This window comes from Oncorhynchus clarkii, chromosome 19 (genome assembly GCF_045791955.1).
Source record: "Oncorhynchus clarkii lewisi isolate Uvic-CL-2024 chromosome 19, UVic_Ocla_1.0, whole genome shotgun sequence".
Taxonomy (NCBI): Eukaryota; Metazoa; Chordata; class Actinopteri; order Salmoniformes; family Salmonidae; genus Oncorhynchus; species Oncorhynchus clarkii.
In genome coordinates this window covers 60,501,851-60,524,988 of record NC_092165.1, presented here as the reverse complement: position 1 = coordinate 60,524,988, position 23,138 = coordinate 60,501,851, and the positions used below count along the sequence as shown (strand labels likewise).

Sequence of the window (23,138 nt, the reverse complement as noted above, 5' to 3'; positions counted from 1 at the left end):
AGGACTGAGGGTTAAGGGGCTCAGCTGTTAGTAGTAGGGAGGACTGAGGGTTTAGGGGCTCAGCTGTTAGTAGTAGGGAGGACTGAGGGTTAAGGGGCTCAGCTGTTAGTGGTAGAGAGGACTGAGGGTTACGGGGCTTAGCTGTTAGTAGTAGGGAGGACTGAGGGTTAAGGGGCTCAGCTGTTAGTGGTAGGGAGGACTGAGGGTTAAGGGGCTCAGCTGTTAGTAGTAGGGAGGACTGAGGGTTAAGGGGCTCAGCTGTTAGTAATAGGGAGGACTGAGGGTTAAGGGGCTCAGCTGTTAGTAGTAGGGAGGACTGAGGGTTAAGGGGCTCAGCTGTTAGTAGTAGGGAGGACTGAGGGTTTAGGGGCTCAGCTGTTAGTAGTAGGGAGGACTGAGGGTTAAGGGGCTCAGCTGTTAGTAGTAGGGAGGACTGAGGGTTAAGGGGCTCAGCTGTTAGTAGTAGGGAGGACTGAGGGTTTAGGGGCTCAGCTGTTAGTAGTAGGGAGGACTGAGGGTTACGGGGCTCAGCTGTTAGTAGTAGGGAGGACTGAGGGTTTAGGGGCTCAGCTGTTAGTAATAGGGAGGACTGAGGGTTAAGGGGCTCAGCTGTTAGTAGTAGGGAGGACTGAGGGTTAAGGGGCTCAGCTATTAGTAGTAGGGAGGACTGAGGGTTTAGGGGCTCAGCTGTTAGTAGTAGGGAGGACTGAGGGTTAAGGGGCTCAGCTGTTAGTGGTAGAGAGGACTGAGGGTTACGGGGCTTAGCTGTTAGTAGTAGGGAGGACTGAGGGTTAAGGGGCTCAGCTGTTAGTGGTAGGGAGGACTGAGGGTTAAGGGGCTCAGCTGTTAGTAGTAGGGAGGACTGAGGGTTAAGGGGCTCAGCTGTTAGTAGTAGGGAGGACTGAGGGTTTAGGGGCTCAGCTGTTAGTAGTAGGGAGGACTGAGGGTTAAGGGGCTCAGCTGTTAGTAGTAGGGAGGACTGAGGGTTACGGGGCTTAGCTGTTAGTAGTAGGGAGGACTGAGGGTTAAGGGGCTCAGCTGTTAGTAGTAGGGCAAAGGGGGAAGAGGACTGAGAGTTAAGGGGCTCAACTATTAGTGGTATGGAGGACTGAGGGTTAAGGGGCTCAACTATTAGTGGTAGGGATGACTGAGGGTTAAGGGGCTCAGCTGTTAGTGGTAGGGCAAGGGGGGAAGAGGACTGAGAGTTAAGGGGCTCAGGTGGAATGTTAATGTAACACTCGAGTTCCATGTTCCGTCCAGCTACTGGGGTCAGGGGTCAATGTGTAATATTAGATCCATGTTCCTTCCAGCTACTGGGGTCAGGGGTCAAAGTGTAATATTAGATCCATGTTCCTTCCAGCTACTGGGGTCAGGGGTCAAAGTGTAGTATTAGTTTCATGTTCCGTCCAGCTACTGGGGTCAGGGGTCAAAGTTTAGTATTAGATCCATGTTCCGTCCAGCTACTGGGGTCAGGGGTCAAAGTTTAGTATTAGATCCATGTTCCGTCCAGCTACTGGGGTCAGGGGTCAAAGTTTAGTATTAGATCCATGTTCCGTCCATCTACTGGGGTCAGGGGTCAAGGTGTAGTATTAGATCCATGTTCCGTCCAGCTACTGGGGTCAGGGGTCAAAGTTTAGTATTAGATCCATGTTCCGTCCAGCTACTGGGGTCAGGGGTCAAAGCGTAGTATTAGGAACAGGTGAAATGATAGGGCATGGGGGCTAGGGGTGAGGGACTTAGGTCTCTGACTATCTTGTTGAGGCTGGAGATCTTCTCTTCCAGTAGGTAGTTCTTCTTCTCTGATACTTTCTGTCTCCGCTCGGTCATCTCCAAGGCCTTCAGCAGCTGGGCGTTCTCCACGTACAGGTCCTTGATCAACGAATCAGCTTTGCCGTTCTTGTGGAGCTAGAGACAGAACGGAGAGGGAACCTCACCTTGGTACTGTGTATATAAATAGTCTATACCTTTTAATACAATTCTTTCCTTTGTCGTTGTCCCAGAGACGTGTGTTTGCTGTTAGCAAACTTCACCAGTAAAACTAATACTTACAGCAAACTGATTAACATAGAAATAAGACTGTTGAGATTACAGGAAACCTTTTCTTGATATTACAGCTGAACGTCGACATCAAAATAAAAAAACACATCGATAACAAGTGTACCTGATCTTTGAGTTGGCAGACCTTCTCCTTGAGCAGCAGCTTGACATTATGCAGTGACAGCTCTATCTCCCTCATGCGTTCCTCCATCTTCATCATCATCATCATCGTCGTCGCCCTCTCGTTCTGGTGACGGAGAAGAGGTACACAGATGAGACGGGGTATTAGGCTCCGTTGTAGAGAATGTAGGAAATGATCTGTGGCCTTAAATCACTTTGTGTCATTTACAGCAACTTGTTTGATATCGTTTAGTTCTGCCCCGTGTTTAGGGTACAACCATCTTATATATTATAACCATCTTTATCTTTATTTATCTTTATAACCATCTTTAACATATCATCTGCCATGTTAAAAAAGGAAAGAAAAATAAATCAATACACGGTTTAATTAATTAGGAAATCATTTTTAAAACACTATATATGTCTGGCTGTATGTACTGCAAAATACTCATAGCTGACTAATATGCTGTAAATACTCATAGCTGAGTGATATGCTATAAATACTCATAGCTGAGTAATATGCTGTAAATACTATTGCTGAGTGATATGCTATAAATACTCATAGCTGAGTGATATGCTATAAATACTCATAGCTGAGTGATATGCTATAAATACTCATAGCTGAGTGATATGCTATAAATACTCATAGCTGAGTGATATGCTATAAATACTCATAGCTGAGTGATATGCTATAAATACTCATAGCTGAGTGATATGCTATAAATACTCATAGCTGAGTGATATGCTGTAAATACTCATAGCTGAGTGATATGCTATAAATACTCATAGCTGAGTGATATGCTGTAAATACTCATAGCTGAGTGATATGCTATATATACTCATAGCTGAGTGATATGCTATAAATACTCATAGCTCAGTGATATGCTATAAATACTCATAGCTGAGTGATATGCTATAAATACTCATAGCTGAGTGATATGCTGTAAATACTCATAGCTGAGTGATATGCTATAAATACTCATAGCTGAGTGATATGCTGTAAATACTCATAGCTGAGTGATATGCTGTAAATACTCATAGCTTAGTAATATGCTGTAAATACTCATAGCTGAGTGATATGCTGTAAATACTCATAGCTGAGTGATATGCTATAAATACTCATAGCTCAGTAATATGCTGTAAATACTCCAAAAGATTGTGTTCTATGTGGTAATCTATTCTTACAATAGCAAAGATGTGTCAAGATAACATCTGAGCGAGGATACCATCAGATCCTGCGGTATATAATACCAAGGAAGGAGGCCGGTGAACACAAAAACGCATGAAACTAGATGCTTTATTAAGTCTTGATTCTCCTCCGGTGAAATACATTGTACTGCATTTATTACAAAGTGACATCACAGCTAAATAAATAGATAAAAAACAAACAAAAAACTAATATATAAATATAAAATTATTTGATCCAGAAACTTTAAAATACAATCTACAAAACAATCATAAACATAAGAAGTCAAACACACACACAGTGCAATAGAGAATAGAATCTTGACTTCTGAAGACCCTGAGACTTCTTATCTGAGCTTCTACAGTAAACAGGAAATGCTACATGAACATAATAAAACTGATGGAAGAACAGGAATCAAAACATTTGCATAATTACAAATGAAAATGTTTCCCATTTGTTTACTATCAAACTATTGTTGAGTTCAATACTGTTGGTAACTAACTGGTACCGCAAGAACGTTGGACTAGTAACCGGAAGGTTGCAAGATCGAATCCCCGAGCTGACAAGGTTAAAATCTGTCGTTCTGCCCCTGAACAAGGCAGTTAACCCACTGTTCCTAGGCCGTCATTGAAAATAAGAATTCGTTCTTAACTGACTTGCCTGATTGAATAAAGGTCAAAATAAATACAAATAAATAAATAAAAAGATAAAAACAAAAAACTATCGTTTTTAAAAATGTTAAATATCAATTTGCAGGTCTGGAAAAATACATCCAAGAATACATTCTGTTGAAACTAGGAATCTACTGCAAATCGGAGTATATTTCATGGATCTTTAAGGATAGTAGGTCGTTGTAGTTCACCTACTGTTACGGAGCTCAAAAAGCCCTTTGATCTGAGGAAAATAACCAAGGACTACCCTGTTTTACGCTGGTACACTGCCACCTAGTGGCGGCACCCCATCATTACACATTCATGCCCTTGCGGTTAAGTAGTTCTAACATCCCATTCCAATCACTGTCCACTGTACTGTAACACTCTGATTTTTTCTTCCAGTGCTTCAAGCATAAGTGGGGCCGGGGGACGAGGTCAGGGGACAGAGAATGGAGACTGGGTGGGGCAGGGGGACGAGGTCAGGGGACAGAGAATGGAGACTGGGTGGGGCAGGGGGACGAGGTCAGGGGACAGAGAATGGAGACTGGGTGGGGCAGGGGGACGAGGTCAGGGGACAGAGAATGGAGACTGGGTGGGGCAGGGGGGACGAGGTCAGGGGACAGAGAATGGAGACTGGGTGGGGCAGGGGGACGAGGTCAGGGGACAGAGAATGGAGACTGGGTGGGGCAGGGGGGACGAGGTCAGGGGACAGAGAATGGAGACTGGGTGGGGCAGGGGGACGAGGTCAGGGGACAGAGAATGGAGACTGGGTGGGGCAGGGGGGACGAGGTCAGGGGACAGAGAATGGAGACTGGGTGGGGCAGGGGGGACGAGGTCAGGGGACAGAGAATGGAGACTGGGTGGGGCAGGGGGACGAGGTCAGGGGACAGAGAATGGAGACTGGGTGGGGCAGGGGGACGAGGTCAGGGGACAGAGAATGGAGACTGGGTGGGGCAGGGGGACGAGGTCAGGGGACAGAGAATGGAGACTGGGTGGGGCAGGGGGACGAGGTCAGGGGACAGAGAATGGAGACTGGGTGGGGCAGGGGGACGAGGTCAGGGGACAGAGAATGGAGACTGGGTGGGGCAGGGGGGACGAGGTCAGGGGACAGAGAATGGAGACTGGGTGGGGCAGGGGGACGAGGTCAGGGGACAGAGAATGGAGACTGGGTGGGGCAGGGGGACGAGGTCAGGGGACAGAGAATGGAGACTGGGTGGGGCAGGGGGACGAGGTCAGGGGACAGAGAATGGAGACTGGGTGGGGCAGGGGGACGAGGTCAGGGGACAGAGAATGGAGACTGGGTGGGGCAGGGGGACGAGGTCAGGGGACAGAGAATGGAGACTGGGTGGGGCAGGGGGACGAGGTCAGGGGACAGAGAATGGAGACTGGGTGGGGCAGGGGGACGAGGTCAGGGGACAGAGAATGGAGACTGGGTGGGGCAGGGGGACGAGGTCAGGGGACAGAGAATGGAGACTGGGTGGGGCAGGGGGACGAGGTCAGGGGACAGAGAATGGAGACTGGGTGGGGCAGGGGGACGAGGTCAGGGGACAGAGAATGGAGACTGGGTGGGGCAGGGGGACGAGGTCAGGGGACAGAGAATGGAGACTGGGTGGGGCAGGGGGACGAGGTCAGGGGACAGAGAATGGAGACTGGGTGGGGCAGGGGGACGAGGTCAGGGGACAGAGAATGGAGACTGGGTGGGGCAGGGGGACGAGGTCAGGGGACAGAGAATGGAGACTGGGTGGGGCAGGGGGGACGAGGTCAGGGGACAGAGAATGGAGACTGGGTGGGGCAGGGGGACGAGGTCAGGGGACAGAGAATGGAGACTGGGTGGGGCAGGGGGACGAGGTCAGGGGACAGAGAATGGAGACTGGGTGGGGCAGGGGGACGAGGTCAGGGGACAGAGAATGGAGACTGGGTGGGGCAGGGGGACGAGGTCAGGGGACAGAGAATGGAGACTGGGTGGGGCAGGGGGACGAGGTCAGGGGACAGAGAATGGAGACTGGGTGGGGCAGGGGGACGAGGTCAGGGGACAGAGAATGGAGACTGGGTGGGGCAGGGGGACGAGGTCAGGGGACAGAGAATGGAGACTGGGTGGGGCAGGGGGACGAGGTCAGGGGACAGAGAATGGAGACTGGGTGGGGCAGGGGGACGAGGTCAGGGGACAGAGAATGGAGACTGGGTGGGGCAGGGGGACGAGGTCAGGGGACAGAGAATGGAGACTGGGTGGGGCAGGGGGACGAGGTCAGGGGACAGAGAATGGAGACTGGGTGGGGCAGGGGGACGAGGTCAGGGGACAGAGAATGGAGACTGGGTGGGGCAGGGGGACGAGGTCAGGGGACAGAGAATGGAGACTGGGTGGGGCAGGGGGACGAGGTCAGGGGACAGAGAATGGAGACTGGGTGGGGCAGGGGGACGAGGTCAGGGGACAGAGAATGGAGACTGGGTGGGGCAGGGGGACGAGGTCAGGGGACAGAGAATGGAGACTGGGTGGGGCAGGGGGACGAGGTCAGGGGACAGAGAATGGAGACTGGGTGGGGCAGGGGGACGAGGTCAGGGGACAGAGAATGGAGACTGGGTGGGGCAGGGGGACGAGGTCAGGGGACAGAGAATGGAGACTTGGAGGACTGGGTGGGACTGGGGTTAGTTGATGTGAGAAGGATGGACAGAGAGAAAGGAGGACTGGGTGGGGCTGGGGTTAGTTGATGTGAGAAGGACAGACAGAGAGAAAGGAGGACTGGGTGGGGCTGGGGTTAGTTGATGTGAGAAGGACAGACAGAGAGAAAGGAGGACTGGGTGGGGCTGGGGTTAGTTGATGTGAGAAGGACAGACAGAGAGAAAGGAGGACTGGGTGGGGCTGGGGTTAGTTGATGTGAGAAGGACAGACAGAGAGAAAGGAGGACTGGGTGGGACTGGGGTTAGTTGATGTGAGAAGGACAGACAGAGAGAAAGGTTTGGAGGACTGGGGGGGGCCGGGGTTAGTTGATGTGAGAAGGACAGACAGAGAGAAAGGAGGACTGGGTGGGGCTGGGGTTAGTTGATGTGAGAAGGACAGACAGAGAGAAAGGTTTGGAGGACTGGGGGGGGGGGGGGGGGGGGGCGGGGTTAGTTGATGTGAGAAGGACAGACAGAGAGAAAGGAGGACTGGGTGGGGCCGGGGTTAGTTGATGTGAGAAGGACAGACAGAGAGAAAGGTTTGGAGGACTGGGGGGGGGGGGGGGGGGGGGGCGGGGTTAGTTGATGTGAGAAGGACGGACAGAGAGAAAGGTTTGGAGGACTGGGGGGCGACATGTGAAGAGGACTGGACAATAATTCAGGGAGTCTTGAAGGATAGAGGCAGGATTTGGGGGTTAGATGAGTCAGGCAGGGGAAAAGGTTTGGAGGACTGGGGGAACGTGATGTTAGAAGCTGCCAAGTTGCTTGCTGTCTGTCAGAGTCCACCGATCCTCCGGTAGCTGTCTGCATGAGCGGCCCTCGGTTCTGGCATTGCAGCACCCTGGAGAGAGAAGGCAGGTACACTTCACCAGGGCTCACCCCTCCATCCAGTCCTCTAATACATGAAGCTTCTAAAGGCAGGGCTATGCAAATAGCACAGCTTTAAATAGTCCCCTCTGTCTGGGACAACTGAAGGACTCAGTGCAATCTGAGACCAGGGCTAAACAGTTAGATGACCAGACTATAGCAAAACTAACTAAAATTGGTAGATGGCATACAATTATGCCAGGCTATTTCTTTACCACCTCAAAATGTTAGAGAGGCCATGACAGAGACAAGGCCTACTGCTATTCAGAGGGAGGAGGATGGTTCTGCTTCATTAAACAGGAGACACATGAACAGTCCAGTATCACCAGTCCAGACTATAATCACCCCACACCATGAACACCCCACACTACGATCATCCCACACTACGATCATCCCACACTACGATCATCCCACACTACGATCACCCCACACTACGATCATCCCACACTTTGATTACCCCACACTACGATCATCCCACACTACGATCACCCCACACTACGATCATCCCACACTTTGATCACCCCACACCATCCCAGACTACGACCACCATATCAGAGCTCTACATCAAAGAACACTGCACCCAAAAACAACACACACACACACACACACACACACACACACACACACACACACACACACACACACACACACACACACACACACGTATGAGAACATGAAGCTGGTGTAGTGATGAAGGTGGTGTAGTGATGAAGGTGGTGTGGTGATGAAGGTGGTGTAGTGATGCAGGTGGTGTAGTGATGAAGGTGGTGTAGTGATGAAGGTGGTGTAGTGATGAAGGTGGTGTAGTGATGCAGGTGGTGTGGTGATGAAGGTAGTGTAGTGATGAAGGTGGTGTAGTGATGAAGGTGGTGTAATGATGTAGGTGGTGTAGTGATGAAGGTGGTGTAGTGATGAAGGTGGTGTAGTGATGCAGGTGGTGTAGTGATGAAGGTGGTGTAGTGATGAAGGTGGTGTAGTGATGCAGGTGGTGTAGTGATGAAGGTGGTGTAGTGATGAAGGTGGTGTAGTGATGAAGGTGATGTAGTGATGAAGGTGGTGTAGTGATGCAGATGGTGTAGTGATGAAGGTGATGTAGTGATGAAGGTGGTGTAGTGATGCAGATGGTGTAGTGATGAAGGTGATGTAGTGATGAAGGTGGTGTAGTGATGAAACCAGGATAAAATGTTCCAGCTACAGAAATAAAATAATAACATATTGAATGGCATGAAAATATATATTTATATTCCCCAACTGTTATAGAGGTAGAATATAATATATTTATATTATCCAACTGTTATAGAGGTAGAATATATAATATATTTATATTATCCAACTGTTATAGAGGTAGAATATAATATATTTATATTATCCAACTGTTATAGAGGTAGAATATACAATATATTTATATTATCCAACTGTTATAGAGGTAGAATATAATTTATTTATATTATCCAACTGTTATAGAGGTAGAATATAATATATTTATATTATCCAACTGTTATAGAGGTAGAATATACAATATATTTATATTATCCAACTGTTATAGAGGTAGAATATAATTTATTTATATTCCTCAACTAATATAGAGGCAGAATATGAAAGCCACATAATTTGTCACTTCTCTTATCAAATATTTATATTCCCCAAAGTTAAAAATGAGAGATATTTTGTCAGGTGTTAGTGGTTCAGGTCCCATCAGAGTGTAATCAACGTGTTTGTGGTTCAGGTCCCATCAGAGTGTAATCAACGTGTTAGTGGTTCAGGTCCCATCAGAGTGTAATCAAGGTGTTAGTGGTTCAGGTCCCATCAGAGTATAATCAACGTGTTTGTGGTTCAGGTCCCATCAGAGTGTAATCAACGTGTTTGTGGTTCAGGTCCCATCAGAGTGTAATCAACGTGTTTGTGGTTCAGGTCCCATCAGAGTGTAATCAAGGTGTTAGTGGTTCAGGTCCCATCAGAGTGTAATCAACGTGTTTGTGGTTCAGGTCCCATCAGAGTGTAATCAACGTGTTTGTGGTTCAGGTCCCATCAGAGTGTAATCAACGTGTTTGTGGTTCAGGTCCCATCAGAGTGTAATCAAGGCAGATCAGAAGGTCCAGGTCCCATCAGAGTGTAATCAACGTGTTAGTGGTTCAGGTCCCATATGAGTGTAATCAACGTGTTAGTGGTTCAGGTCCCATCAGAGTGTAATCAAGGTGTTAGTGGTTCAGGTCCCATCAGAGTATAATCAATGTTCTTGTGGTTCCGGTCCCATCAGAGTGTAATCAAGGTGTTAGTGGTTCAGGTCCCATCAGAGTGTAATCAACGTGTTTGTGGTTCAGGTCCCATCAGAGTGTAATCAACGTGTTTGTGGTTCAGGTCCCATCAGAGTGTAATCAAGGCAGAACAGAAGGTTCAGGTCCCATCAGAGTGTAATCAAGGCAGATCAGAAGATCCAGGTCCCATCAGAGTATAATCAACGTGTTTGTGGTTCCGGTCCCATCAGAGTGTAATCAACGTGTTTGTGGTTCAGGTCCCATCAGAGTGTAATCAACGTGTTTGTGGTTCAGGTCCCATCAGAGTCTAATCAACGTGTTTGTGGTTCAGGTCCCATCAGAGTGTAATCAACGTGTTTGTGGTTCAGGTCCCATCAGAGTGTAATCAACGTGTTTGTGGTTCAGGTCCCATCAGAGTGTAATCAACGTGTTTGTGGTTCCGGTCCCATCAGAGTGTAATCAACGTGTTTGTGGTTCAGGTCCCATCAGAGTGTAATCAACGTGTTTGTGGTTCAGGTCCCATCAGAGTGTAATCAACGTGTTTGTGGTTCAGGTCCCATCAGAGTGTAATCAACGTGTTAGTGGTTCAGGTCCCATCAGAGTGTAATCAAGGCAGATCAGAAGGTTCAGGTCCCATCAGAGTGTAATCAAGGTGTTAGTGGTTCAGGTCCCATCAGAGTGTAATCAAGGTGTTAGTGGTTCAGGTCCCATCAGAGTGTAATCAACGTGTTTGTGGTTCAGGTCCCATCAGAGTGTAATCAAGGCAGATCAGAAGGTTCAGGTCCCATCAGAGTGTAATCAAGGTGTTAGTGGTTCAGGTCCCATCAGAGTGTAATCAACGTGTTTGTGGTTCAGGTCCCATCAGAGTGTAATCAACGTGTTTGTGGTTCAGGTCCCATCAGAGTGTAATCAACGTGTTTGTGGTTCAGGTCCCATCAGAGTGTAATCAAGGCAGATCAGAAGGTCCAGGTCCCATCAGAGTGTAATCAACGTGTTAGTGGTTCAGGTCCCATCAGAGTGTAATCAACGTGTTAGTGGTTCAGGTCCCATCAGAGTGTAATCAAGGTGTTAGTGGTTCAGGTCCCATCAGAGTATAATCAATGTGTTTGTGGTTCCGGTCCCATCAGATTGTAATCAATGTGTTAGTGGTTCAGGTCCCATCAGAGTATAATCAATGTGTTTGTGGTTCCGGTCCCATCAGAGTGTAATCAACGTGTTAGTGGTTCAGGTCCCATCAGAGTGTAATCAAGGTGTTAGTGGTTCAGGTCCCATCAGAGTATAATCAACGTGTTTGTGGTTCAGGTCCCATCAGAGTGTAATCAACGTGTTTGTGGTTCAGGTCCCATCAGAGTGTAATCAAGGTGTTAGTGGTTCAGGTCCCATCAGAGTGTAATCAACGTGTTTGTGGTTCAGGTCCCATCAGAGTGTAATCAACGTGTTTGTGGTTCAGGTCCCATCAGAGTGTAATCAACGTGTTTGTGGTTCAGGTCCCATCAGAGTGTAATCAAGTTAGATCAGAAGGTTCAGGTCCCATCAGAGTGTAATCAAGGTGTTAGTGGTTCAGGTCCCATCAGAGTGTAATCAACGTGTTTGTGGTTCAGGTCCCATCAGAGTGTAATCAAGGCAGATCAGAAGGTCCAGGTCCCATCAGAGTGTAATCAACGTGTTAGTGGTTCAGGTCCCATCAGAGTGTAATCAAGGTGTTTGTGGTTCCGGTCCCATCAGAGTGTAATCAACGTGTTAGTGGTTCAGGTCCCATCAGAGTGTAATCAACGTGTTTGTGGTTCAGGTCCCATCAGAGTGTAATCAACGTGTTTGTGGTTCAGGTCCCATCAGAGTCTAATCAACGTGTTTGTGGTTCAGGTCCCATCAGAGTGTAATCAACGTGTTTGTGGTTCAGGTCCCATCAGAGTGTAATCAACGTGTTTGTGGTTCAGGTCCCATCAGAGTGTAATCAAGGCAGATCAGAAGGTCCAGGTCCCATCAGAGTGTAATCAACGTGTTAGTGGTTCAGGTCCCATCAGAGTGTAATCAACGTGTTAGTGGTTCAGGTCCCATCAGAGTGTAATCAAGGTGTTAGTGGTTCAGGTCCCATCAGAGTATAATCAATGTGTTTGTGGTTCCGGTCCCATCAGATTGTAATCAATGTGTTAGTGGTTCAGGTCCCATCAGAGTATAATCAATGTGTTTGTGGTTCCGGTCCCATCAGAGTGTAATCAACGTGTTAGTGGTTCAGGTCCCATCAGAGTGTAATCAAGGTGTTAGTGGTTCAGGTCCCATCAGAGTATAATCAACGTGTTTGTGGTTCAGGTCCCATCAGAGTGTAATCAACGTGTTTGTGGTTCAGGTCCCATCAGAGTGTAATCAAGGTGTTAGTGGTTCAGGTCCCATCAGAGTGTAATCAACGTGTTTGTGGTTCAGGTCCCATCAGAGTGTAATCAACGTGTTTGTGGTTCAGGTCCCATCAGAGTGTAATCAACGTGTTTGTGGTTCAGGTCCCATCAGAGTGTAATCAAGGCAGATAAGAAGGTTCAGGTCCCATCAGAGTGTAATCAAGGTGTTAGTGGTTCAGGTCCCATCAGAGTGTAATCAACGTGTTTGTGGTTCAGGTCCCATCAGAGTGTAATCAAGGCAGATCAGAAGGTCCAGGTCCCATCAGAGTGTAATCAACGTGTTAGTGGTTCAGGTCCCATCAGAGTGTAATCAAGGTGTTTGTGGTTCCGGTCCCATCAGAGTGTAATCAACGTGTTAGTGGTTCAGGTCCCATCAGAGTGTAATCAACGTGTTTGTGGTTCAGGTCCCATCAGAGTGTAATCAACGTGTTTGTGGTTCAGGTCCCATCAGAGTCTAATCAACGTGTTTGTGGTTCAGGTCCCATCAGAGTCTAATCAACGTGTTTGTGGTTCAGGTCCCATCAGAGTGTAATCAACGTGTTTGTGGTTCAGGTCCCATCAGAGTCTAATCAACGTGTTTGTGGTTCAGGTCCCATCAGAGTCTAATCAACGTGTTTGTGGTTCAGGTCCCATCAGAGTGTAATCAACGTGTTTGTGGTTCAGGTCCCATCAGAGTGTAATCAAGGTGTTAGTGGTTCAGGTCCCATCAGAGTGTAATCAACGTGTTTGTGGTTCAGGTCCCATCAGAGTGTAATCAACGTGTTTGTGGTTCCGGTCCCATCAGAGTGTAATCAACGTGTTTGTGGTTCAGGTCCCATCAGAGTGTAATCAACGTGTTTGTGGTTCAGGTCCCATCAGAGTGTAATCAACGTGTTTGTGGTTCAGGTCCCATCAGAGTGTAATCAACGTGTTAGTGGTTCAGGTCCCATCAGAGTGTAATCAAGGCAGATCAGAAGGTTCAGGTCCCATCAGAGTGTAATCAAGGTGTTTGTGGTTCAGGTCCCATCAGAGTGTAATCAACGTGTTTGTGGTTCAGGTCCCATCAGAGTGTAATCAAGGCAGATCAGAAGGTTCAGGTCCCATCAGAGTGTAATCAAGGCAGATCAGAAGATCCAGGTCCCATCAGAGTATAATCAACGTGTTTGTGGTTCCGGTCCCATCAGAGTGTAATCAACGTGTTTGTGGTTCAGGTCCCATCAGAGTGTAATCAACGTGTTTGTGGTTCAGGTCCCATCAGAGTCTAATCAACGTGTTTGTGGTTCAGGTCCCATCAGAGTGTAATCAACGTGTTTGTGGTTCAGGTCCCATCAGAGTGTAATCAACGTGTTTGTGGTTCCGGTCCCATCAGAGTGTAATCAACGTGTTTGTGGTTCAGGTCCCATCAGAGTGTAATCAACGTGTTTGTGGTTCAGGTCCCATCAGAGTGTAATCAACGTGTTTGTGGTTCAGGTCCCATCAGAGTGTAATCAACGTGTTAGTGGTTCAGGTCCCATCAGAGTGTAATCAAGGCAGATCAGAAGGTTCAGGTCCCATCAGAGTGTAATCAAGGTGTTTGTGGTTCAGGTCCCATCAGAGTGTAATCAACGTGTTTGTGGTTCAGGTCCCATCAGAGTGTAATCAACGTGTTTGTGGTTCAGGTCCCATCAGAGTGTAATCAACGTGTTTGTGGTTCAGGTCCCATCAGAGTGTAATCAACGTGTTAGTGGTTCAGGTCCCATCAGAGTGTAATCAAGGCAGATCAGAAGGTTCAGGTCCCATCAGAGTGTAATCAAGGCAGATCAGAAGATCCAGGTCCCATCAGAGTGTAATCAACGTGTTTGTGGTTCAGGTCCCATCAGAGTGTAATCAACGTGTTTGTGGTTCAGGTCCCATCAGAGTGTAATCAACGTGTTTGTGGTTCAGGTCCCATCAGAGTGTAATCAACGTGTTTGTGGTTCCGGTCCCATCAGAGTGTAATCAACGTGTTTGTGGTTCAGGTCCCATCAGAGTGTGATCAACGCGTTTGTGGTTCAGGTCCCATCAGAGTGTAATCAACGTGTTTGTGGTTCAGGTCCCATCAGAGTGTAATCAACGTGTTAGTGGTTCAGGTCCCATCAGAGTGTAATCAAGGCAGATCAGAAGGTTCAGGTCCCATCAGAGTGTAATCAAGGTGTTTGTGGTTCAGGTCCCATCAGAGTGTAATCAACGTGTTTGTGGTTCAGGTCCCATCAGAGTGTAATCAACGTGTTTGTGGTTCAGGTCCCATCAGAGTGTAATCAACGTGTTTGTGGTTCAGGTCCCATCAGAGTGTAATCAACGTGTTTGTGGTTCCGGTCCCATCAGAGTGTAATCAACGTGTTTGTGGTTCAGGTCCCATCAGAGTGTGATCAACGCGTTTGTGGTTCAGGTCCCATCAGAGTGTAATCAACGTGTTTGTGGTTCAGGTCCCATCAGAGTGTAATCAACGTGTTAGTGGTTCAGGTCCCATCAGAGTGTAATCAAGGCAGATCAGAAGGTTCAGGTCCCATCAGAGTGTAATCAAGGTGTTTGTGGTTCAGGTCCCATCAGAGTGTAATCAACGTGTTTGTGGTTCAGGTCCCATCAGAGTGTAATCAAGGCAGATCAGAAGATCCAGGTCCCATCAGAGTGTAATCAACGTGTTTGTGGTTCCGGTCCCATCAGAGTGTAATCAACGTGTTTGTGGTTCAGGTCCCATCAGAGTGTAATCAACGTGTTTGTGGTTCAGGTCCCATCAGAGTGTAATCAAGGTGTTTGTGGTTCAGGTCCCATCAGAGTGTAATCAAGGTGTTTGTGGTTCAGGTCCCATCAGAGTGTAATCAAGGTGTTTGTGGTTCCGGTCCCATCAGAGTATAATCAAGGCAGATCAGAAGGTCCAGGTCCCATCAGAGTGTAATCAAGGCAGATCAGAAGGTCCAGGTCCCATCAGAGTGTAATCAAGGCAGATCAGAAGGTCCAGGTCCCATCAGAGTGTAATCAAGGCAGATCAGAAGGTCCAGGTCCCATCAGAGTATAATCAAGGCAGATCAGAAGGTCCAGGTATCCCCATAATCAACGGTAAAGTGTGAATGTGTCAGTAATGAGCTGCTGAACACAGTGAGAGTGATGATACTGTATACTAAGTGCTAGATTGTAGATCACCAGATATGCCAACTGCATATTGATTCAAAGAGCAGGAATGGCATATACAGTGCCTTGCGAAAGTATTCGGCCCCCTTGAACTTTGCAACCTTTTGCCACATTTCAGGATTCAAACATAAAGATATAAAACTGTATTTTTTTGTGAAGAATCAACAACAAGTGGGACACAATCATGAAGTGGAACGACATTTATTGGATATTTCAAACTTTTTTAACAAATCAAAAACTGAAAAATTGGGTGTGCAAAATTATTCAGCCCCCTTAAGTTAATACTTTGTAGCGCTACCTTTTGCTGCGATTACAGCTGTAAGTCGCTTGGGGTATGTCTATCAGTTTTGTACATCGAGAGACTGAATTTTTTTCCCATTCCTCCTTGTAAAACAGCTCGAGCTCAGTGAGGTTGGATGGAGAGCATTTGTGAACAGCAGTTTTCAGTTCTTTCCACAGATTCTCGATTGGATTCAGGTCTGGACTTTGACTTGGCCATTCTAAAACCTGGATATGTTTATTTTTGAACCATTCCATTGTAGATTTTGCTTTATGTTTTGGATCATTGTCTTGTTGGAAGACAAATCTCCGTCCCAGTCTCAGGTCTTTTGCAGACTCCATCAGGTTTTCTTCCAGAATGGTCCTGTATTTGGCTCCATCCATCTTCCCATCAATTTTAACCATCTTCCCTGTCCCTGCTGAAGAAAAGCAGGCCCAAACCATGATACTGCCACCACCATGTTTGACAGTGGGGATGGTGTGTTCAGGGTGATGAGCTGTGTTGCTTTTACGCCAAACATAACGTTTTGCATTGTTGCCAAAAAGTTCAATTTTGGTTTCATCTGACCAGAGCAACTTCTTCCACATGGTTGGTGTGTCTCCCAGGTGGCTTGTGGCAAACTTTAAACGACACTTTTTATGGATATCTTTAAGAAATGGTTTTCTTCTTGACACTCTTCCATAAAGGCCAGATTTGTGCAATATACGACTGATTGTTGTCCTATGGAGAGAGTCTCCCACCTCAGCTGTAGATCTCTGCAGTTCATCCAGAGTGATCATGGGCCTCTTGGCTGCATCTCTGATCAGTTTTCTCCTTGTATGAGCTGAAAGTTTAGAGGGACGGCCAGGTCTTGGTAGATTTGCAGTGGTCTGATACTCCTTCCATTTCAATATTATCGCTTGCACAGTGCTCCTTGGGATGTTTAAAGCTTGGGAAATCTTTTTGTATCCAAATCCGGCTTTAAACTTCTCCACAACAGTATCTCGGACCTGCCTGGTGTGTTCCTTGTTCTTCATGATGCTCTCTGCGCTTTTAACGGACCTCTGAGACTATCACAGTGCAGGTGCATTTATACGAAGACTTGATTACACACAGGTGGATTGTATTTATCATCATTAGTCATTTAGGTCAACATTGGATCATTCAGAGATCCTCACTTAACTTCTGGAGAGAGTTTGCTGCACTGAAAGTAAAGGGGCTGAATAATTTTGCACGCCAAATTTTTCAGTTTTTGATTTGTTAAAAACGTTTGAAATATCCAATAAATGTCGTTCCACTTCATGATTGTGTCCCACTTGTTGTTGATTCTTCACAAAAAAATACAGTTTTATATCTTTATGTTTGAAGCCTGAAATGTGGCAAAAGGTCGCAAAGTTCAAGGGGGCCGAATACTTTCGCAAGGCACTGTAGAATTAGGATTCAGTTATAGTTAGTGGCATGATTAGCCTGCTACGGGATGTGATGGGTAGCCCTGATCTCTCTCTCTCTCACCTGTATGTTCTCTGGGTTGAGGTCGTCCCTGTGGTGTTGCTCTCTCCGCTCACCAGGCATCCTGCGAGGGGATGTGGGCAGCAGACCAACCAGCTGAACTTGGAGGGCCTGGAGACACCAGACAGACAGACAGTCAGGAGAGAGATGAGAGAGACAAGGAGAGACACAGAGAAAAGAAGAGAGACCGAAAAAGAGAAGTAAACACAGGGAGAGAAGAGAGAGAGACAGAGAGAAAGGACGTAATGTAGGGTGGGAGGGAGAGAGATTAGATAGATGAAGGTTATGTCAAAGGGACATGAGTGTGAGGACAAGGGACATGAGTGTGAGGACAAGGGACATGAGTGTGAGGACAGGAGGAGCCAGGCCAACTGTTGCCAGGCCAACTGTTGCCAGTCCAACTGTTGCCAGGCCAACTGTTGCCAGGCCAACTGTTGCCAGCCCAACTGTTGCCAGGCCAACTGTTGCCAGCCCAACTGTTGCCAGCCCAACTGTTGCCAGGCCAACTGTTGCCAGGCCAACTGTGTTTCTGGAAAACTGCTGGAGTTACATGGTAGTTATAAAACTAGTTTTATAGAAAACGACAGAAGAAGAAAAGGAGACATTAAAAGGGAGTCTGGGTGTTGGACAGGGAAAGACAGATGCAGTGAGATTAGATGAGAGGAGCGTATGTGTGGGGGAAGTTAGGGAAGGTCGGTAGAGAACTGACCTCCAGAAGCCGTGCCTGTAGCTGGGCCTGTTGGGTCTTCAGACCTTCGTTCTCCTGACGAAGACTCTCCAGCTCTCTCTGGACCTCACACACCTGACAACCACCACACAAGGCCATGAGAAAAGGAAAGACATAACAAACATAACAAACGCATTGTCAAAAAAGTGAGAACTGCTTCAGAAATACATGTTACTTATGAATGGTAGGTAGGTGGGAAGTAAGCATTGTTGTGAGTTTTGTTTTCCATATTTTCGACATTAGGTTTATCCAATTAATAATCAAGGAAAATTTGTTATCAATAAAAATAAATAAAAAAGTACTGGATGAAATGTCTGAATTTCAAATAAAACGTGAAAAAAAACGATCAAGAAATCATAACAGTATACATAAATATAATAACAGATCCTCCTGTATAAATGACCTTGTTCTGAGCAGAGAGTAGCTCCTGATGCATCACGTTCAGCTCTCTCTTCAGAGCAGTCTTCTCCTGTTCCACAGTCTTCACCACGCTGGACTGGCCCTGCTGTTTCTGCTGCTTGACGGTTAAGATGGCTGCCTCCAGCTGACGTGTCTGTGGAAAGACAATACAGTGTTTCAAAAAGGTATTCATATGCAGGGTGTACGGTTCTATAAAATCTCTAGAACGTAAAGGGGACGGTTTCCTGGACACACATTAAAGCCTAGACCTTGACTGAAATCCAAGCTCAGATCAGAATCTCCATTAAAAGCTCTGTGTCTGGAGAAAATACTGGCCCCTAGACCTTGAGACATCAAAAATCAATTTGATTATGTCTGCATTTGATTTGCCTCTGTTATCTCACCTTGTCCCTGCTGTGGTGAAGGTCGTCCTTGGTGTTGTGGAGCTCCATGGTCAGCCTCTCGTTCTCCTGCCTCAGCAGCTGCTGCTCCTGTTCCACCAACCTGGCCAGCTCGTCCCGGTACAACTTCTTGTGCTGGCTCTGGTATCCGCTGGAATGCAGGGCCATCTCCAGAACCTGGTTCTGATTTAAGGAAACAACCAGGCTGAGCATTCTCTGCCCCTTAGAAATAACTACATTTTTAATTTAACCAATCAATCTCATTGAGGTCAGGACACCTGGACTGAATAATTACCGGAAAAGACAAAGCCGCTCAGACCACAGCAATTTCACTAGATCTAGTAATTGTATTTTTTTATGCCCTAGTCATTTTATTTGGTGATACTAATTGACATAAAAGGTCACTAGACGATAAATATAGGTGCCAATGTGGACAGTTGAATCACCACAGGTCTATCCGGCTTGTCTAATCAACCAATCAGAAATGTAGCTGAGATGGCCTCCTGGTTTGGGTGTATTGCTACAGGGTGTCTGGTTAAAGACGAGGTGTATATAAATAACTCTAATGAATGTCACCACACCAACCAATCAACCACCCACCAAGCCAACGAACCAATTACCCACCTAAACAACCAACCAATCAACCACCCACCCAGCGAATGAACCAATTACCCACCTAAACAACCAACCAATCAACCACCCACCCAGCCAATGAACCAATTACCCACCTAAACAACCAACCAATCAACCACCCAGCCAATGAACCAATTACCCACCTAAACAACCAACCAATCAACCACCCACCCAGCCAACGAACCAATTACCCACCTAAACAACCACCCAGCCAATGAACCAATTACCCACCTAAACAACCAACCAATCAATCACTCACACAGCCAACGAACCAATTACCCATCTAAACAACCAATCAAGCAACCACTCACCCAGCCAACGGACAAATTACCCACCTAAACAACCAACCAGCGAACCAACCACCCAGCCAACGAACCAATTACCCACCTAAACAACCAACCAATCAACCAGCCAATGAACCAATTACCCACCTAAACAACCAACCACCCACCCAGCCAACGAACCAATTACCCACCTAAACAACCAACCAGCGAACCAACCGCCCAGCCAACAAACCAATTACCCACCTAAACAACCAACCACCCACCCAGCCAACGAACCAATTACCCACCTAAACAACCACCCAGCGAACCAACCACCCACCCAGCCAACCAACGAACCAATTACCCACCTAAACAACCACCCAGCGAACCAACCAACCACCCAGCCAACCAAACGATCAGCGTGTCGTCAAAAGAAGGCCTTACCTTATCGTTGGCATTCTGCAGCTGTTTGTGCAGTGACATCACTTCCTGTTTGAGGGCGTCCTTCTCCTGCTGTGACACGCGGAGGTCTGACTTGAGACGGGCGTTTTGGAGGTTAACGGACTGGAGACTTTCATCCAACACATGAGTCTGAAAGAGGAGGAGAATACTTTGGTCATTAATAGATTTACAAACCTTTTCCTTAGATGCCCCAGTATTATTCCCCCCCCCCCCCCAAAAATACATACTTTTACATAATTCTAACAAATCAGAATGAATTCGAAAAAACTTTATTGTCCACGTGACAAATTTGTCTTTGGCTTGACACACATAGAACAGACATTCTAAATGACGACAACTTAGAATGAAAGTAGCGACACGTTGAATTATAGACTATAGCAGTGTCATAAGTGGTTGACAGGAAACAAGGCAAGAGTCAAAGGTTGCCAGACTGAACAGAGCATCCTTACCCTCTCCTGAGACTTGGCAAGCTGATTGCGTAATCCCTGGGTTAGTTTCTCCAAAGCCTTGTGTTCCTGCAGGAGGAGGGAGAGCTGGCACTCCACAGCCCCCATCTTAGCCACCTACAGATGGACACAGGGAAGAGGAGTGTGGTAAAGTTAAGTACCACACCTAAAATACTACACGCACGTCTCACATTGCATTCACACCCCATCCGTGCCTTCATATTTCCCTCCTTATCCATTTCGCCTTCCCAATTGTAACTTTCTATCTTAATAAAAATACTAAATCTTTCCAGCTGAGGACAGGCGTTACCTATAACACACACACACACACACACACACACAACACACACACACACACACACAACACACACACACACACACACACACACACACACACAACACAACACACAACACACACACACACCTAGTAAGTTCTATAGATATTCAAACACCCATGATGTGTGTCTGCTCTTGTCTCACCTTATCGCGGAGGGTGGTGATTTGTAGCACCAGCTGAGCCTTGCCCTCCTCTAGTAGTACAGTCCCTTCCACAGCGTTGGTTAGCTCCGCCTCCAGGGCAGACGCACACACTGCCATCTGACACAGAAGAACAAGTCGTTAGCCAATAGGAATCCAATACTTTTCCCTCAATATGTCTTTGCTCTATTTCTACTATCCGCATTCCTCGCTTCCTACTCAAAACGCATCGGAGAAGAAGGCCAGAGTGCAGGGTACTTTTCCTCGCTTCCTACTCAAAACACATCGGAGAAGAAGGCCAGAGAGCAGGGTACTCTTCCTCGCTTCCTACTCAAAACACATCGGAGAAGAAGGCCAGAGAGCAGGGTACTTTTCCTCGCTTCCTACTCAAAACGCATCGGAGAAGAAGGCCAGAGAGCAGGGACCTTTCCTCGCTTCCTACTCAAAACGCATCGGAGAAGAAGGCCAGAGAGCAGGGTACCTTTCCTCGCTTCCTACTCAAAACGCATCGGAGAAGAAGGACAGAGAACAGGGTACCTTTCCTCGCTTCCTACTCAAAACACATCGGAGAAGAAGGCCAGAGAGCACGGTACCTTTCCTCGCTTCCTACTTAAAACACATCGGAGAAGAAGGCCAGAGAACAGGGTACCTTTCCTCGCTTCCTACTCAAAACGCATCGGAGAAGAAGGACAGAGAGCAGGGTACCTTTCCTCGCTTCCTACTCAAAACACATCGGAGAAGAAGGCCAGAGAGCAGGGACCTTTCCTTGTTTCCTACTCAAAACACATCGGAGAAGAAGGCCAGAGAGCAGGGACCTTTCCTCGCTTCCTACTCAAAACACATCGGAGAAGAAGGCCAGAGAGCAGGGACCTTTCCTCGCTTCCTACTCAAAACGCATCGGAGAAGAACGCCAGAGAGCAGGGTACCTTTCCTCGCTTTCTAGTCAAAACACTTCGGAGAAGAAGGCCAGAGAGCAGGGTACCTTTCCTTGCTTCCTACTCAAAACGCATCGGAGAAGAAGGCAGGGACCTTGAATCTTCTTGTACAATGCCTTTTGAGGAAGAGGCGAGGAGCGAAGAGCAAGGAATCGAACAAATACTAATTATGAAAAAGCGCAAAAAGCCTGAAAATGGACAGGCGGACTCTGAAAATGGACTCTGACAGTTTTACCTTGGTCCTGTTGTCCTCTGGTTCATTGTGCTGCTGGTCTCTGACAGCCTCCTGTCTCTCACTCTGTCTGAGCAGTTCCCCCAGCTGTTGGCTCAACCCATCCACTCCTGCTGCATTCTGGGCGTTCTTCTCCGACAGCACCCCGTTCTCATCCTCCAGCTGCTGACTGCGGAGACGCAGCTCAGAGATCTACAAGGGGGGGGGGGGGGGGGGGGGGGGGGAATGCAGATTTAGGTTAGCTTATTACAGTATAAAATACACCTTACCGAGGTGAAAGGTCAGGACTTGTTTTCTCGTGTGGGTGCCTCTACTGGATGTCGTTGTTCTGGTTTATTTCCATTCAGAATATCTGCATCAGAAACAGTACCCTATATTACCTACATAGTGTACTACTTTTGACCAGGCCCGGTGCCAAAAGTAGTGCACTATATAGGGAATAGGTTGCCATGTCTGACACAGACAGATGTATTAGATTAGCTCTTTATTGCTGATGGCTCTACTACAGGTCTTTCTTGAAATCAAGCTACATAGGCTTTAGAAACAGCTGTCTTGTTGCAATGCAGAAGTGGAGCCACATATAGAGGAGAACCATGTTATAGGGTCACATTTTGAGTGGGTTTACTTTAGTCTTTACCTGTCTCTTGAAACTCTCTGCTTTCTTTTGTGCAGATATCTTCTCCTTCCTGAAACGCTCCAGTTTCAAGCTAAGGTAGGGGAGAGGGACGTGTCAATTCATATGACCCAATGACATGAAACCTACACCATGCAGTAATACCACGGGAAATCCCAGGGGAAATGTTTGTGGGGTGAGGGCGGACCAACATTTCTGGGACCGGGGGCTTAATATGTTTTAATATCGTATATTGGCATGATGTTTCTTACAGCGTCTCCTCCCGGGTCTCTCTCAGGTCCTCTTCCTTCAGCACGGAGATCTTGTGTCTGAGTAAGAGGTTCTCCTCTGCTAAACGACCCGCTTCATTCCTACAGCCAACAAGAAGAAACCACATCAGCCAACAGAAGACCTCAAGTCATGCTAGCTAATTTGATAAAACTCAGACTATTTAAGAGTTAGTTAAAATGTTGTTAACGCAGAGTGAATT

At 47.1% G+C, this 23,138-nt stretch overlaps 1 protein-coding gene across 1 annotated transcript in view; it reads right to left on the bottom strand.

Moving 5' to 3' along the window:
• Nucleotides 1–674: 674 nt before the first annotated feature.
• Nucleotides 675–23,138, bottom strand: part of LOC139375445 (ninein (GSK3B interacting protein)) — a 99,416-nt gene continuing 76,952 nt past the window's right edge. Inside the window, exons 20-31 of the mRNA XM_071117235.1 lie at nucleotides 22,921–23,019; nucleotides 22,673–22,742; nucleotides 22,039–22,227; nucleotides 20,872–20,988; nucleotides 20,395–20,508; nucleotides 19,928–20,074; nucleotides 18,591–18,770; nucleotides 18,191–18,340; nucleotides 17,770–17,862; nucleotides 17,064–17,171; nucleotides 2,162–2,284; nucleotides 675–1,905 (exon numbers count right to left, since the gene is read on the bottom strand). Of these exons, the coding sequence (XP_070973336.1) occupies nucleotides 1,690–1,905; nucleotides 2,162–2,284; nucleotides 17,064–17,171; nucleotides 17,770–17,862; nucleotides 18,191–18,340; nucleotides 18,591–18,770; nucleotides 19,928–20,074; nucleotides 20,395–20,508; nucleotides 20,872–20,988; nucleotides 22,039–22,227; nucleotides 22,673–22,742; nucleotides 22,921–23,019 (1,606 nt within the window). The 3' untranslated portion in view covers nucleotides 675–1,689. The remainder of the gene's footprint in view (nucleotides 1,906–2,161; nucleotides 2,285–17,063; nucleotides 17,172–17,769; nucleotides 17,863–18,190; nucleotides 18,341–18,590; nucleotides 18,771–19,927; nucleotides 20,075–20,394; nucleotides 20,509–20,871; nucleotides 20,989–22,038; nucleotides 22,228–22,672; nucleotides 22,743–22,920; nucleotides 23,020–23,138) is intronic.